At 37.5% G+C, this 17937-nt stretch overlaps 1 protein-coding gene and 1 pseudogene across 16 annotated transcripts in view; both read right to left on the reverse strand.

Moving 5' to 3' along the window:
* The window catches only part of MLLT10 (MLLT10 histone lysine methyltransferase DOT1L cofactor), a 237019-nt gene that overhangs the window by 120121 nt on the left and 98961 nt on the right, over positions 1–17937 (reverse strand). For 15 of the 16 annotated variants that reach the window (XM_053894995.1, XM_019460596.2, XM_019460594.2 and 12 more), the window contains 3 exons: positions 6505–6608; positions 4747–4840; positions 2813–2908 (listed from right to left, as the gene is read on the reverse strand). In XM_053894995.1, coding sequence (XP_053750970.1) covers positions 2813–2908; positions 4747–4840; positions 6505–6608 — 294 coding nt within the window. The remainder of the gene's footprint in view (positions 1–2812; positions 2909–4746; positions 4841–6504; positions 6609–17937) is intronic. The other variant, XM_019460585.2, reaches the window with a different exon arrangement.
* Positions 13738–16568, reverse strand: LOC109273657 (NADH dehydrogenase [ubiquinone] 1 alpha subcomplex subunit 5-like; annotated as a pseudogene).

Genomic DNA, 17937 nt, shown 5'->3' on the forward strand with positions numbered 1-17937 from the left:
AAATCCTTTCTGAAGCTGGGAACCTCACAATACAACCACATATTGCCATGTCTGATACCCCTTCTCCATTTCCTAACCTTGGCCCACAATCTCACTTCTGTAAACATAAAAATATTAGGCTTAAAAGAAAATTCTGTTTTATAATGAACATTAATAGTCTTAGAGGGTAGGGGCATCTGGGTGGCTCAGTCGGTTAAGCATCCGACTTCGGCTCAGGTCATGATCTCACGGTCCGTGAGTTCGAGCCCCGCGTCGGGCTCTGTGCTGACAGCTCAGAGCCTGGAGCCTGTTTCGGATTCTGTGTCTCCCTCTCTCTCTGACCCTCCCCTGTTCATGCTGTCTCTCCCTGTCTCAAAAATAAATAAACGTTAAAAAAAAAAAATTTAAAAAAAAATAGTCTTAGAGGGTATTCTTCTTAAACAATACTTAAAGATACAAACTGTGTAATGACTGAATTAAACCCCTCCTATACATAGTTTCAATTCATTTCAAACACGTACTTTTGTTCCTTTAAAAATACATATATATGCCAACTTTTCCATTTGTATGGAAACTGTCCTTTATTCAAAGTTGTAACTCACTATTAATTTTCCTTTCTCACAGTTAATATCTAACCAGTATTGATATATCTTGGGTCACACAGAAATTCTCTGAAAAGCAAAAACTATGCACTTTTTTATGTTCTCATAGTTACATAAAAAGGTAATTTATAAACTGTTGATTTCATTTTCAAATAAGGGATCTGGATAGCACAACAATCAGTATGAAATATTCTTTATGACCACTTAGTTATAACTTAATACAAAATACTTAAAATAGATTTTAAAACATGTACCAGTATGAAGGTAGATAAAAAAATTCGAAGGGAGAGTGACTCCAACATACCTCATGAATAAGACCAAAATTCAGCTCACAATATACAGTATTCTAAAATCAGAATGGATTGTGAGTGCTACCATTCAATGCAACATTTTATAACAGGGTAAGAATATACTAGATAAACCTACTAGATATTAAAATCTTAAAAGAGATAAAGAGGCATAGGGGATGACACAGTCTATAACACCCAGTCTTTACAGCTGTATTATCACTTAGCATCATACCATAATAAAAAAAAAAGTCCCTTCCCAAATATTCCCAAGGCAAGCAACCACGTCCAACAATAAATGTATACTATGTGTACCTCCTAGCCTTTATAGATTATCAGAAAAACTATTACAAAATGAAATGTAGAAATGATTTTAAGTTTGACAACAAAATCAAGTTATACTAATCTTACATATGCCAGAAACAAAATGCAAATAGTATTCATATACTAATGAAAATACCAACTGCTAAAATTCATAGGTAAACAGTTTGACTAAATACAATGTTGTTAACCTAGTATTCAACTGTAAAAACACTCATAAAATGAAAATCTCATTCCTACAACAAAAAAGATAAATATAGTCATTAGCACTGTATTTATTAAACATTGTACTACATTTAATAACTGACCATTAAAAACAACCATGACGGGCATATATTAGGATAAACATGGTCATACCACAAACACTTCTTTAAACAAGATAATGCTCATGAAATGGCTGAAGAGAAGAATATCATCAGTAAGACTTCCCTCTTCACAATTTACAATGAGCCCTACCTATATCCCTCATTCGTGGATTAAAATAAGCTTACATAAAATCTCACAGCACTTCTTAGTAAAACTGCTAATTAAACCCAATCTGCCATTTTCCCATCAGTAATCCAAACAAGACAGCAAAATAGAACCCTATAATTGTCACTATCACAAAACCACCTCATTAAAGAAATCAAGATGAATATGTACACTTGCTGCCTATAAGGTCTATAAAACATATATATAAACCTAACAAATGCTATAAAGGCAAATACAAAGTTATAATTATTATTTCACTCATAACTGAAAACCCAAGTTCAAAATTAAAAATTTAAGCTTTAAAAATGTTTACCTTAAAAAAAGACACACACATAAATTCAAATCAAATCTGTTCCCAAATCCTAAGAATTTACAGACATGAAAAGGTTCCAAACTAGTTTATACCAAATGTTGAAGAGTAATATTACTTTCCGATTGAAGATGTCTTTTTTATCCTCACTTCATTAAAAACAATTCACAGTAGTATCCTTTTCCTATGTTGGCAATATAACCTATGAATGATTCTACTGTACTTATTATTAGTTCACTAAAAATTACTCATATCCTATCCTTTAAAATAAATAAAAACGTAAGCAGAAAAAAGGTAAGTCAGAAAAAGACAGATTAGTATCAGGCAAGCTTTTAGTGCTTTATTAAAAGATAAAATATTCTCAAATGATATTACATTTGGCCATTAAAAAAATAATAATAAACCATTAGCAGCACCACTGGGGGAGAAAAACAGTCAAGAATATACAGAACTTCAAAACTGTTCCATTATAAAGTGAAAAAGATGATGAGATTTTTACTTACATGTGAAATAGTCAGTTAATAATGTATAGCCACAAATGCTGAAGTCACCTAAAGATTTCACAAGATGACCACAGTAACACATGCAAGAAATCTCTCTCATGCTTTCGGTCAAGCTGTATTTCAAATTTTCAGTTGAAACAGGTACATACAAACATATTCACAAATATGGCATTATTTTAAACCTACTCTTTGACTTTATACTCTCAATTAGTCAAAAATTTTCAGTATTTCCATGTCTCAATCCAGCTATCAAGAACTTAATTTTATCTAAAAAAGGGAGAAAAAAAAAAAACTATTAAGTAGATGTGCTACATATATAGCAACAACAAATCCACTTACTTTTTTCTCTTTCTCATGATGTTTATCCTGAGAGTGAGAGGAAGAATCACTTAAACTTTGATCATATGACCTATTAGATCCCCGTTTGCTCTTTTTCTAAAAAAGAAAATATATATACATACATGTATATGTATATAAAAAATTTTTAAATAATCTGTTAGGCTTAAACCAATTCAAGTGTGCAGTACTTAAAAATGTCTACTGAAGTAAAAACAAAAACAAAAAAACAAAACAAAAAAAAACCACCTCGCTATTTCAAACTATATAATCCAGTTTAGACACCATCTATATGCTGTCTATTGCATTATAAAGGAAAATCTAAACCTAAATTTAACATTAATGCCATATTTTTGTACATTTATGAAAATGTGTGAAAATAGATTATATTTTCAAATAAGCAGGAGCTTATTTGTCACTTTATCACAAAACCACCTCTTAAAAGAAATCAACTATAATTTTCATTGTCTTCTTTAAAAAAGAAAAGGAGTTCCAACCAAAATAGAGAATGCCATACTGAAGAAGGGTGCCAAGACTAGAAGAAAAGAAAAGAAAATATTTGAAGAGTTACTTTTCTGCCACACTAGAAAAAGCAAGAAGCCTTTATATCTCATACTTCCAGTATTAGGGCATAGTTTTCTAAAAACTTGTCTCTGCAATTCATTAAGAAAAAAATTAAAGGAAATGTCAGCATTAGACCCATGCATTTCTCAAAGCATTAATAAAAGTATGCACACATTTCTGTTTAAAATACTTAAACAATTTCATAATAAAGTATGACAGTGAGAGTTATTTGAGGTATTTAAAACTGGGTGGTACCATAACTAGTTCAAATTAGACAAAAATGACTATGAAAGGCATTCAAATTCTATGCAAATGTAGGTTAAATAATCTTATTAAATTATTAGACTTTTCCTCCCTAACTAGCAAATGGGACAACAACATGTCAGTAACTAGCAATGAGAAAATTCAATTTACAGACTCTCATAATCCATTTTCATTATTTCTGAATTTTGATCTATATCATCTTCCATTTAGAAAACTAAGATTCCAAAATGCTTTTAACATCTAGAAAGCAAAATTTCCAATTTTACTATCTCAAAATTAGTCTTAAAACACTTCAATATTCTTTGTCCTTAAAATAAAAGTTTTTGATATCAAGCAATATATTTACACAATCTAAGTATTTTATATGCATGAACCAGAAGAGAATCATGAGCTGATTTCATGAGTAAGAGGCCCTTACTATTTACCTAAAAGAACGGAATAAAAAAATAGCCCCATTCACAAGGGAAAGTTAATAAAAATATAAACAAGACATTAAAAACAAAGAAGACTTAAACTTTCATGTACAAATCTGTCATCATTGAAGACTAAAAAAATAGACACTTAGGACATTAAATATCGATCCTTCAAAGGAAAACGGACACAATATATGTAACAACTAACCAAATTTTACCAACTCAATCATCTATGCTATTATGTAACAGTAAAAACTGGAAAAAATCTAAAATATTCCCAAAGTTGTATTTAAATACATCTTTCTCAACATCTTCAACCAAGAAGTTACAAAACAGCTTTGTTTCAGTTTTACGATCTCCTAGTAAATAAAAATGAAAATAAATAATAGTAATATAGCAAAAAAGATGACTAACAAGTGAGAAAAATCACCAGAGTTAGATTATAGAGTTCTTTATACATGCTTTTTCTATTAAATGTATCCTAACATTTACTATTAATTAATAGAACTTATTTTATAATATTCATCATTATAAATGAACAAAAGCAAAGCAAAATCTTTAAGAATTACTAGATCTTTTAAATCCCAGGAGAGACCATGCTAAGCAAACAATTTCACACAAAAATCAAGAGAAAAGCAACAGCTATTATGCCTTTTTTATAAAACAGAATTTTGCAAGTTCAAGATAAATTCTTACCAGCTTGCTAAAATGGTATTTACAGTAGCCACAGTATTGGACATTATCTGCACCATTACCTTCTTCTTCACAAAGTAGTCCAGCAAACTGAGCACTGAAAATAAAAGCCAAAAAATATATATAAAAACATAATATGTATACATTAAATCTCAAACTACAGTTATATATATATAAATAAATTAAAACTCACTTCCAAGCATGTAAGGTTTGTAATTAAACCCTATACATCTAAGAGAAAAGGGGGGAAATGTAAAGCTTTATTCTTACTGGGATCAAGTACATATTTTTTAAGTTACATTTGTAGCTTATAATAAACTTTTGATCCATCTACCTCTAGTAAGAATGAAGATTTATGTATGTTTTAAACATACATATATATAAATGTTTAACATTACCAAATAGACATTAAATTGTTTTAAGATACCTCCCACCCATTTTACTTCTTCACTCTATTATCACAGGTGCTAACAGAAAGGCCAGGCTTCTAAAGGACTGAAATGACTTGGGATGGGATGTGCCCCATAGATGCAGATTACGTACTGTTACAAGGAAATGCTTCAGTTCATAGAACCATACAGGAGGCAAGATAAACATAAGCTGTGTTTTCCAGTCAAAAACAATAGAAGAAATGGAATCGAATCCTAAAGTTATGATATTCATTTAAAAAAAAAACCCACAAAGGGGCGCCTGGGTGGCGCAGTCGGTTAAGCGTCCGACTTCAGCCAGGTCACAATCTCGCGGTCCGTGAGTTCAAGCCCCGCGTCAGGCTCTGGGCTGATGGCTCGGAGCCTGGAGCCTGTTTCCGATTCTGTGTCTCCCTCTCTCTCTGCCCCTCCCCCGTTCATGCTCTGTCTCTCTCTGTCCCAAAAATTAAAAAAATAAATAAATACATAAATAAATAAAACCTATTTAAAAAAAAAAAAAACCCACAAAGTGCTAAAGTTTATAATCATTGTCATATGTCAATTTGGCCTTCCACTTTTAACATTCCAAAGTTACAGTAGTATTAGCATATATCTTTACCCAAGAAAGAATTTTCATCTTAGAAAAATTAAGTTCATTAATAACAGAATTTATACAACCAAAAGTCTTTTCCATTCCCCAAAATTAATCTAAAATGGACTTCTTAAATCCATACACTAAAAGCTCAGGAAATAAAGCATGTGCCTATACTGGCTGCTAAATACAGACTATTTCCTAAAAGTAACAAGTCCTTGGATTACTCCCAAACTTTAATTTTGAACTGTTGTCTATTATGTTGAATATTTTATTTTAGGATAATTTTTACTCTTGAAATTTTATGCCAAAAAAGTATCTTAAGTAACTTCTTAAGAAGTAGCCACCAGAATACTGAGAATATGATAGTGACTGCTTTCCCCCTCTCCCCCACCTTCAAACATGCAGTGAAGAAACACGATCACTGATTAAAATCCTTACTAATATTGCAGGCACAGCACTAAGTTTACCTACATCAGCTCTTTCAGTCCTAACAACAAATCAAAGGTTAGGTAACAAACACCGATATTTTAAACAAAATGAAACTAAATAAAACATGAGAACCAGAATCCACCTATTGAAAATCTGCTCTGGTAAATTCAATTATTAGAATCATCTTTATTAGAAGAAACTCTAAACACAGAAATCATCCCAATAAAATTTACTGTAAATATTTGAGTACCTAAGCCTTTAATTTACAAGGTATTTCCTTGTACGAAGCACAAGAATTTTGGTTTTGTACGACGATAGAAGCATACTTACCACGTCACGTGGAAAGCCTGCCGACATCCGTGTTTATTACATGTCATGCAAGCACCGGTAGCTGCTTTGCTTTCTCGTCCTTGTTCATCACAAATGTAGCAAGTCTTAGGATAGAAAAAATAAACAAAATTAAGCAAAAACCTTACAAGTGTTCTTATAGCAATGAATCTTAGGGGCACGTGGGTGGCTCAGTCGGTCGAGTGGCCGACTTCAGCTCAGGTCATGATCTCATGGCTTGTGGGTTTGAGCCCCACGTCGGGGCTCTGTGCTGACCGCTCAGAGCCTGGAGCCTGCTTCGGATTCTGTGTTTCTCTCTCTCTCTCTCTCTCTCTCTCTCTCTCTCTCTGCCCCTCCCCTGCTCGTTCTCTCTCAAAATAAACATTTAAAAAAAAAAAAAAAAGAAATGAATTTTACAATTATCTTCAGAAGTCAAGATTAGGTTTACTGTCTAACCTACTTTACTTCAAAACATGAATTCATTTTTTCTGTCAGTAATCTGATTTTTACCAACATGCAGACATAAACAAGGAGAGGTAAACAGCACTAGTGGAACTTCACAAAGATCCAGTCTTCCTTAGGCTCCAATACCCTGCACAGCAGCGAGAATCTTCACAGGCACTAAGGCCAGGGGTCAGGACTTAGCCTACGATACCTTGGTCTTAAAACTTCCTCACCAATATTCAACTGATTTCTGTGACAAGAGTGTAAAAAAAGATTCGTCTTTTCTTCTGCTGGAAGTAAGCATATCTACGGGAGTTTGACACAAGGAGTTGGGACCTAAGAGATGAAGCATGGTCCTGTATGATGAGCGAAATTTAGGCCATTTCGGCTCTTCACAAGAATCCTACTTGAGCTGTCATTCAGCTTGCCAACCTGACAGACTGAGCCTGCAGGGAAGACATTTCCACTAAGGAGGTCAGAGATGCCCCCAGGAGACACCGACCAATAAACACTGCCACCGACTTTGACTTACATCTGGTCCTTTTCCCGGGTAAAAATAGCTGATAAACAGTACCACCTTTTCATGAACAACTCAACTATATAAATGGCAATCTATGAGTATCAGTGTATAATGAAGAAAATTAATCAGCTGACTAGAAGTTGAGTATACAAAAATTAATGTCTACATAAAATCGGTAACACTTTTAAAAGGAAACCAATTTCTGAAGAGTAACAAGGTATAAGCTAGCCAACTTCAGTGGGACCACATATATTTTTAAACTTAGAGAGCTTTCCCCCGTTATGCACTGTGGTGCCAGAATAACACAATTCAACAATATTTACAAGAACACAGTTCTCAAAAAAGCCTAGTATCTAGTCAGATAAGTTAATTTAAACTCCTCTGTTGAAATACAAGGATTCAGACTGAGAAAAATTATTTTTTTAAGATTATTTTATTTTTGGGGGTGCCTGGGTGGCTCAGTCGGTTAAGCATCCAACTTCAGCTCAGGTCATGATCTCGAGGTCCATGGGTTTGAGCCCCTCGTTGGGCTCTGTGCAGACAGCTTGGAGCCTGGAGCCTGCTTCTGATTCTGTCTCCCTCTCTCTGCCCCTCACCTGCTTGTGCTCTCTCTCTCTCTCTTAAAACTAAATAAACATTAAAAAATTTTTTTAAAAGATTGTTTTATTTTTGAAAGAGAGCACACGGGAGGGGCAGAAAGAGAGGGAGGAAGGGAGGGATGGAGGAAGAGAGAGGGAGAATGGGGAGAGGGGGAGGGGGAGGGGGAGGGGGAGGGGGAGGGGGGGGGGGAGGGGGAGGGGGAGGGGGAGGGAGAGGGGGAGGGAGAGGGGGAGGGAGAGGGAGAGGGAGAGGGAGAGGGAGAGGGAGAGGGAGAGGGAGAGGGAGAGGGAGAGGGAGAGGGAGAGGGAGAGAAATATTCCAAGCAGGCTTTGCACTGTTAGGGCGGGGACTGATACGGGGCTCGAACTCACAAACCGTGAGATCATGACCTGAGCCAAAATCAAGAGTCAGACACTTAACCGAGTAACCCACCCAGGTGTCCCTAAAATAATTTTTGTAGGGGCACCGGGGTGGCTCAGTCGGTTAAGCATCTGACTTCGGCTCAGGTCACCATCTCACCATTCGTGGGTTGGGACCCCACATTGGGCTCCTCGCTGACAGCTCAGAGCCTGGAGCCTGCTTCAGATTCTGTGTCTCCCTCTCTCTCTCAAAAATAAAATCAATGGGGCGCCTGGGTGGCTCAGTCGGTTAAGCGGCCGACTTCAGCTCAGGTCACGATCTCGCGGTCCGTGAGTTCGAGCCCCGCATCGGGCTCTGGGCTGACGGCTCAGAGCCTGGAGCCTGCTTCCGATTCTGTGTCTCCCTCTCTCTCTGCCCCTCCCCCATTCATGCTCTGTCTCTCTCTGTCTCAAAAATAAATAAAACGTAAAAAAAAAAATTTAAAAAAAAATAAAATCAACATTAAAAAAAGTCTTAATTATTTTATACCTCTAACAAGTAAAACCCCAAGTTACAACAAAACCAAACCAGACACGGTGAATAAGAGCATCTCTATCCGTTCAAATTACAAAAAGAAAGTATCAAACAATTACAATGGGAAACTGTAACATACATTTTTTAACCTACAAATGATCAAGAAGATTAAAAAAAGAAAAGAGCAGACTGAAACAGTAACATTTTATATAGCAAAATTCATGGAAAATATGCAAGTGGGCCTTAAAGAATCTCTCAGTTAACTTCCAAAACAGTGAAAAGACACCACCTTTTGACAATTCAATAAAACTAAAAATTATGGTGAATATTAAAAAGAGAGAGAGAGAAGGACTTCCAGACTCCTGGAATGGTGGAGTCAGAGCTCCATGGATCCCCTCTCCACTTCCAAGATTTGGAGGGCACTGGGGAGAGAGAGAGTCTCTGAAAATTATCCTAAAGACATGCAGCAAACAGTGGAAAATTTGTTTTTTGAAAAAGTGTACTGAATCTCACTAAGAACAGTGAGAGTCTAGAATCTGAGGCATGATCTGCTCCCATCACCACCCTACCACACACACAGCTTCTTGTGATGGAAATTCCCCTCTGGGTGGGTGTGGCTGAGAAGATAAGGCTCCCTCTCCCCTCAGCTCCTAGTCTGAAGCTATCATTTTACCCTAGAAGAACCAGTCTCCAGTGACTCTCATCCTACTTACAGCTGGTAGCTCTCACTCATAGAATCCCACCCTAACAACAGGCCAAGGGTCCTGAGGCCATTATCATCCCTACCCCATCTTGCTAGTAGAATGGAAGTTCCATGAGAGGAGGAAATGGGTTGAGAAAACCAGGGGGCTACTATACCCTTTCTTCCTCCCAGCACACTGCTGGAGTACCTGTGTCTCTTCAGAAGCAGAGTGCTATCCCCATCCCCAGTTCCAGAGCAGTAATGTAGAGATTCTCAGAAAGGCGCATGGGTATGGAACATCTTCAGAACAAAGAGCTCAACAGCTTTGCCTGAGAGGACTGACTATGTGGAGAAGCTTAAGGACACTGTCAAAAACACCCTGGGGGAGGGGCACCTGGGTGGCTTAGTTGGTTAAGCGTCCAACTTCGGCTCAGGTCATGATCTCACTGCTCACGAGTTCGAGCCCCGCGTCGGGCTCTGTGCTGACAGCTCGGAGCCTGGAGCCTGCTTCAGACTCTGTGTCTCCCTCTCTCTCTCTGTCCCTCTACCTCTCTCTCGCTCTCAAAAATAAATAAACATTAAAAATAGTCAATCAATCAATCAATCAATCAATCACTCTGGTGGCGAGCAATTAAGACAGGACTGGTAGCTCCAAGGTACTAATAGAAACAAGTAAAACCAGCCTGAAAATTAACAGAGAGAATGAGAGAAAGACAAGAAATAAGGGCCCTCCTAGGATCACATTCATCCCTGGGGATATAGAAGGCTATGTACATGAACTAGGTTGCACCCACTCAGGAAAAATCCAAGTGGGACTCGAGGCCGATGTAAAAGCATTCCCTAAAGCCACACACAGATCCATCAGCCAATAAGGCTCATAAGGCTTTAGTACAACCTATGACCAAAAACTGGCTGAAAAGTAAGTTACTGTGACCCAGAGGCAACTCCTACGAATCTAGACTTGAAAATAAAATCACACTCATACGTGATGGTCTGAAAGATTGCATGCATGCTTAAGGCTGCACATGTTCAAGAACAACCGACAGAGAGAACCTCAGATCTCCTTAGAAAATAATCTCTAAATCACATATATATTAAGTGATAAAGGGTGAATATGTAACTAGCTAAAGGGGCTTAATTTAAACACAATCTTTGACTAATAAGTGGTTTATGTTGATCCACAGGCAACCCTAAGAAGTCAGGCCTTTTTTTTTTTCCCCAGGACATTTGAGCAGGGCCACCTGAAGTTACACACTGTTGGGTAAACAGACATAAGAAAATTAGTCCAGCCAAGTCATTAAACAAATAAATGACAAAACAAACAACATGACCCATAAGAAGGAAGGATCATTCTCCAGAGTGACTATATTATCTAAAATGTCCATTTCAACAAAAAATTACAAGACGTGCAAAGAAACAGGTCAGTGTGACCTACACACAAGAATAAAAGTAGACATTAGAAACTGTCTTTGAGGAGGGACCCAGATGTTAGACTTGGAAGACAAAGACTTCAATCAAATGGAAATACTTGAGTTTAAAAAATTCATTAAAGAGGCTCAACAGTAGATTTGAGTTGGCAGTCAGAAAACAATCAACAGACTTAAAAACAGATCAATAAATGGGGCGCCTGGGTGGCTCAGTCGGTTAAGTGGCCGACTTTGGCTCAGGTCATGATCTCGCGGTCAGTGAGTTCGAGCCCCGCGTCAGGCTCTATGCTGACAGCTCAGAGCCTGGATCCTGCTTCGGATTCTGTGTCTCCCTCTCCCTCTGCCCCTCCCCCATTCGCGTTCTGTCTCTCGCTGCCTTTCAAAAATGAATAAATATTAAAAAAAAAAAAATTTTTTTTTAAAAAACAGATCAATAAAGGTGTGCCTGGCTGGCTGAGGGGAGAGCATGTGACTCTTGACCTTGGAGTCATGAGTTCGAGCCCCATACTGGGTGTACAAATTACTTAAAAATAAATAAACTTAAAAAAAAATAGATCAATAAAGATTATACAATCTGAAGAAGGGACTTCTTTAGATTATACTACCTGAAGTACAATTTCCAAAAAATGTGGGACACCATTAAGTACACCAGCATATGAAAGAAAGGGACAGAAACTGAATCTAAAGAAATAATGGCTGAAAATTTCCCAAATCTGGTTAAAACCAATAATCTACAATTCTAAAAATCTTGATAAACACTAAGAGATCCACGCTCAAATTGGTCAAAGCCAAAAGACACAAACAAACAAAGATATCTTGAAAGCAACAAGAGAAAAATGGTTCATCACAAGCAAGGAAAACTACAATACAATTAACACCTGAAGTCTCAAAGGAAACAATGGAGGGCAGAAGGCAGCAGGATAAGATATTCAAAAAGCTTAAAGAACAAAACTATCAACCAGGAGTCCAATATCCAGGAAAGCTATATTGCATCAATAAAGATGCAATAAGGACATTCCCAAACAAACAAAAACAGATATTTTGTTGCTCCAATCCTGACTAACAAGAAATACTAAAGGAAGTTCTTTAGGCTAAAATCAAGTGACACTACACAATAATTACAACACACACACACACACACACACACACACACACACACACACACAGTCTAAGAGCTCCAATTTTACCTCAATAGAGCTGAAATCTTTAAAAAAATAAATCTAACAGGCCAATTAATAAACACACATAAAAGGCTCTAACAAAGGTAATTATACAGAAAAAGATAAAAGACAGTATGATTAAATATTTCTCATTCTTCTCTTAATTCAAAAGGCAAAAGCATAAAACAATGCTCATAAATTGTATTGTTGGGCCTATAACAGAGAAATGTAATATATTTCACAATGACAACACAATTAAAGAGAGTGAGAATACAGATATATTGGAGTAAGAAAGTAACACCAGATGGTAACTTGAACCCACATGAAGAAATGAAGAGAAATACAAATGGCAAAGATATCTAGCAACACACACACACTATACAAATATATCTGTGGTCTTCTTCTCTTAGCTTTAAAAGATAAGGGGAGGCCTCAGTGGCTCACATGATTAAGTGTCCAACTCTAGACTACAGCTCAGGTCATGATCTCATGGTTCATGGGTTCAAGACCCGTGTCAGGCTCTGCACTGTCAGAGCCTGCTTGCAATTCTGTCTTCCTCTCTCTCTCTGACTCCCACCCACTCTCTCTCTCTCAAAATAAATAAACTTTTTTTTTTAATGTGTATTTAAAAAAAGACTATATAGAGCAATCATCATGTTTTAATTTGAGAAAGAGACTCAGAGCACACAAGCAGGGGAGGGGCAGGGGCAGGAAGAAGGGAGAAATTGAGAGAGGGAGAGGGGGATGGAGAGAATGAATATGAATATGAATATGAATATGAATATGAATATGAATATGAATATCCCAAGCAAGCTCCACACTCAGCATGGAACCCGAAGGGGGACTCGATCCCACAATCCTGGGATTATGACCTGGGCTGAAATCAAGAGTCAGACACTCAACTGACCAAGCCACCCAGGTGCCCTAACAGAGCAATAATTTTAACAATATATTATTGTTTGTAGTTTATACAAACATACTAGGACATATAGGAATGAATTTTCTATATCTTACTGGAGTTAACTAGATTCTGATAAGATAAATATTGCAAACCCTAGAGCAACCACTAAGAAAATAACCCCAAAAAATATAATTTAAAAATCATGAAAGGAATGAAAAAGGTACACTTTTAGAAAATACCCACTTAAGGTAAAAGAAGGTACTATAAAAGAAAAAGAGAGGACCAAAGCAGTCATAAGACAATGCAAACAAAAAGTAAAATGGCAGGCATAAAACCAACCATATTAATGATAGCATTGGATGTGAATGTATTCCAATCAAAAGGCAGAGATTAATAGACCAGATTAAAAAAAAGAAAGTTCCATACACTGTCTGCAAGAGGAATACTTTAGATTTGATAGTACAAGTAAGTTAAAAAGATTAAAAAAAAAAAAAAAAGACATAGTACGTAAAGAGCAAGCATAAGATGGCTGGAGTAGCTATCATCATATCGGACAAAAACAAAAAACAAAAAGAAAAAAAATAGACTCTTGAAACAAAACATTACTAAAGATAAAGAGGAATATTTTTTTTCAACGTTTTTTATTTATTTTTGGGACAGAGAGAGACAGAGCATGAACGGGGGAGGGGCAGAGAGAGAGGGAGACACAAAATCGGAAACAGGCTCCAGGCTCCGAGCCATCAGCCCAGAGCCTGATGCGGGGCTCGAACTCACGGACCGCGAGATCGTGACCTGGCTGAAGTCGGACGCTTAACCGACTGCGCCACCCAGGCGCCCCAAAGAGGAATATTTTATAACGATAACAGTCAATCCATCAGGAAGGTACAATTATAAGCGTAAATGTGTGTATATACATATACATATACAGAGAGAGAGGGAGAACAAGAGAGCCCCCAGACACATGAATCAAAATAGAAAAAAGTAATTTGATTATTTTATTTTTTTAAATGACCTGGGCTGAAACCAAGAGTCGGATGCTCAACCAACTGAGCCATACTAGCACCCTAATATTTTGATAATTTTTAAATATTAGCTATTAGATTAAGAAGAAAATATGCAAAATAACTGAGGATTATTGAAAAATTGTTCCCAAACAAAATCATATCTAAATAAAATGTCAAGTATGTGAATAAAGCTATACTCAAGAGGCAAATTCATAGCCTAAAAAGTTTTCCCTGTTTTAGAAAAGTAATATTTTAACCGAACTATTTATTTATTTTTTTAGTATGACAGAACATTTAATTACATCAGTTTCCCATCAATACACTAGTCATTTAATGACAATTACATTGGCCATTTCCACTGGTTGGCAGGAGGCTCTTCCACTAAAGGCTCCCATGGTTTTCATTATATCATTTTTCCTGCCAGACTTAATTCATTTTCAGCTTGAAGAGTCACCTCTTCCAGTTGCCCACCCTGAAGTTGGTCTAACTGCTTAACATCTGATTCCACTGTAACCATACACATACAAACACATTTGTAATCTGTTCTGTATATTTCCTATATGCTGCATTTTTAGGAATCTGCTCAAGAATGTCAAGAATCTTTGTGTCCAATATTCTTAACCTCTCGTGTGGACTCTCACATACAGCCAATCCCACAAGGCCAGGGGTCTTCTTCAGCAAATCTGCCATGACAGTGCCAGTAGGCTCGGGACACACAGTCCTTTGAACCTAATTTTTTAAATTAAAGAAACAGGCCTCATATCAAAAGGATTCTGGAGCCAAATTCCAACCCCACCTAAGAAGTAGCTGAAAGCATCACTCCAAATATAACTTGAACAAGCCACTTAAACTACAAAAATTCAGCTCTTCTTGTAACTGAAAGATGTGCTGTTGTGAGGCAACCAAGTAGCGTGAAATCCAAGGGAAGACATATTCTCCCCCCAACTTCCTAAGAACCACAAAATGTTCAGACTCTCCACCACGGATACAGCAAGAAAGGGAAGACATGGAGAAAGACATGCACGTAAGAAGAAATCAGCTAAAATTTTAATACATTGTTGTTAAAGGCTGATTGAGGGCTAATATGATACTGCAGAACCACTAGAACCACTGATAAAAGAGTTCTCACTCACTCACAGGCTCACTACATGAACTTTTATGAGGGGTTCACGGGGAAGACTGATACCAAGGAGACAAAACCACCAGAAAAAATCTCCCTTGAGGTTCAGGCATGAAGAAGAGGATCAGACTCTACTGATGGTAAGATATGAAATCCTACCTCTCACCCAAACACTCCTTTCAAAAGCATTTGGGGGACTAGAGCAAGCCCTGTCACATCCAAGACATGGGTAAGGCCCACCATGACTAGGAATACAAAGGAAAAACTCTTTACACCTAGGCAGGGGGCAGGAAAAATTCTCAAACCCAAATTCCCAACCCTGTTAGTAATAAAATTAAGAGGTCTTCTAGTGCTGGGGGTAGAAGCAGAAAGTTCTCTTCCTCACAAGCCTTTCCAAAGACACAAATATAAGTCTGCCATGGTGAGGAGGAAAGGAATGGTGAAACTGTGAGGCCCAGACATACAGGGCCTACCAAAGAGAGAGGGTGGACCAAAACCACAGAGAAATCCCAAGCCCAAAACATCAAATAACAAACAAAGGCAATCTAACACTAAGGGAGAAACAAAAGCATACCAGGAAGAAACTTAGCGTGTCTGACTCAATATTGTTTCTATTTCCCTTGCTGCCATGACCTAAAACAGAAACTTCTGCTTAGCCCTGCACATAGGCATGTTACAGCTAAGATTTGAAAAAAAACTGCTTTTTAAAATCCAAAATCTACCTCACCCGAGGAGACAGAGGAAATAAGGAAGTACATAAATGACTATGCTGTGTTTAAGATTTACAGGAACAACATGACCAGATTCCTATACACAACAACAAACTGACCAAGAACAATGAAGTTCCTTGACCTTCCTAGATGTCTACAGGTATCAGTCGCCTTTTGACTCCAACTCCCTCCCACTTTCCCCCTCTTCTTAACATAAAAGCAGCTCAAATCTCTAGCTGAGGAACTGGCTCTTTGGGACAATAGTCTGCCATCTCTTTGGTCTGCTGGCGTTCAGAATCAAGTCTCTTTCTCTACATCCACATCTTGCCTCTTGACTCACTGGCCTGTCACACAGCAAGCAGAACAAACTTGGGACTTAAAAGCGTGGTAAAGTGAAAAGCAGGAAGAGAAACCACCCTCTGTGGCACTGGTGAACAGATACAGCTAAACGCTGGGGTGGAACACAAACACTGTGAAAGCAAAGAACCTAATACTCCAGGGCTCCTGGGTGGCTCAGTCAGTTAAGCGTCTGATTCTTGATTTCACCTCAGGTCATGCTCTCGCAGTTCATGAGTTCGAGTCCCTTAGGGTGAGCTTCGGGTGAGCCCCGCTTTGGGTGAACCCCGCTTCTCTCTCTCCCTCTCTCCCCTCCAAAAACAACTCCTAATACTCCGGCCTTCAACCTAAACTTATAGTATCATTAGAAGACGACCAAGGGGCAAGGCCACCCCAATGGGCTCAGAGGACAGAGCATCAAGCCACACAGAATTATTCTCAATCTTAGAACCTAAAAACTGTCCTGTTGAGCTACAAACCTGCTTTGCTTTAGTCCAGTAACCCCTTTTTGCCTTCTAACTTCTCTCTTTTAAAATGGGACTATCTATACTACACCTATCCTACCACTGTATCTTAGAAGCAGACACCTTTCCTATATTTCACAGGGTCACAGATGGAAAGGAATTTTGCCTCAGGATTGACCATACCCAGAATTTCACCCACATCTGATTTACATGATTCAGAATGAGATTTGGAACAATCTCATTGAGATTATTAATACTTAGATAAAATTCTGAATTTAAGAGCTGATGCTAGAATCAATTAAGACTTTGAGAGATGATAGGATGAAATAAAAGTATTTTGCATGTGGTAAGAACATGAAGGGGGGGAGAGTACTATGTGTTGAACTGTGTCCCTGAAAAAAGGTATGTGAAGTCCTAATAACCCCAGTAACTCAGAATGTGACCTTATTTGGAAAAAGGGTCACTGCAGATATAATTAGTTAAGATGAGGTCACACTGGGGTAGGACAGGCCTCTAACTGAATATGACTGGTCCTTATAAGAAGATGGCCACTTGAGGACACAGAGGCAATGGAAGAACAGTGGGGTCAAAAAGCAGAGACTGGGGTGATAAATCCATAATCCAACGAATGCCAAGGATTTCCTGTCACCACAACAGGCTGGAAGAGAGGCACAGAACTGATGCTCCCTCACAATTCTCAGGAGGAACCAATGCCAATAACTTAATTTCAGACTTCTAGCTTCCATAACTGTGAGAGAATGAATTTCTGTTGTTTTAAGCCACCCAGTTTGTGGTACTTTCTTAAGGCAGCCCTAGGAAACCAATACAGAGGCTGTATGAAAAACTGGCTAGGAGTTGTTATGTTTTGGAGTTGGGTGATGAACTGGGAGGGATGGGAAGTAGTTTCATTCTATTATTATTTTCTACATGTGACAATTTCCAAACCAAACACTTATATTGTTATAATATGTAGAATAAAAACGAAAACTTCACGTAAGCATAATTTAAAAAGTTAGAAAACATTAGAGTAATAAAATTAGACATAAAGCCTAAAACTGTTCTTTATTATTAGGCACAAAACAGATCCATCAAGAGCTTAGATAAAGGTAAAAACCCCAATGAAATGTTTATGTGAAGAAAACCCAGAAGAAATGAGGTGACACAAAAAGTATTCAACACATTCAAAAAAGTAAAT

Source organism: Panthera pardus, unplaced genomic scaffold, assembly GCF_024362965.1.
Source record: "Panthera pardus isolate Hobbes unplaced genomic scaffold, ASM2436296v1 HiC_scaffold_6, whole genome shotgun sequence".
Lineage (NCBI taxonomy): Eukaryota > Metazoa > Chordata > Mammalia > Carnivora > Felidae > Panthera > Panthera pardus.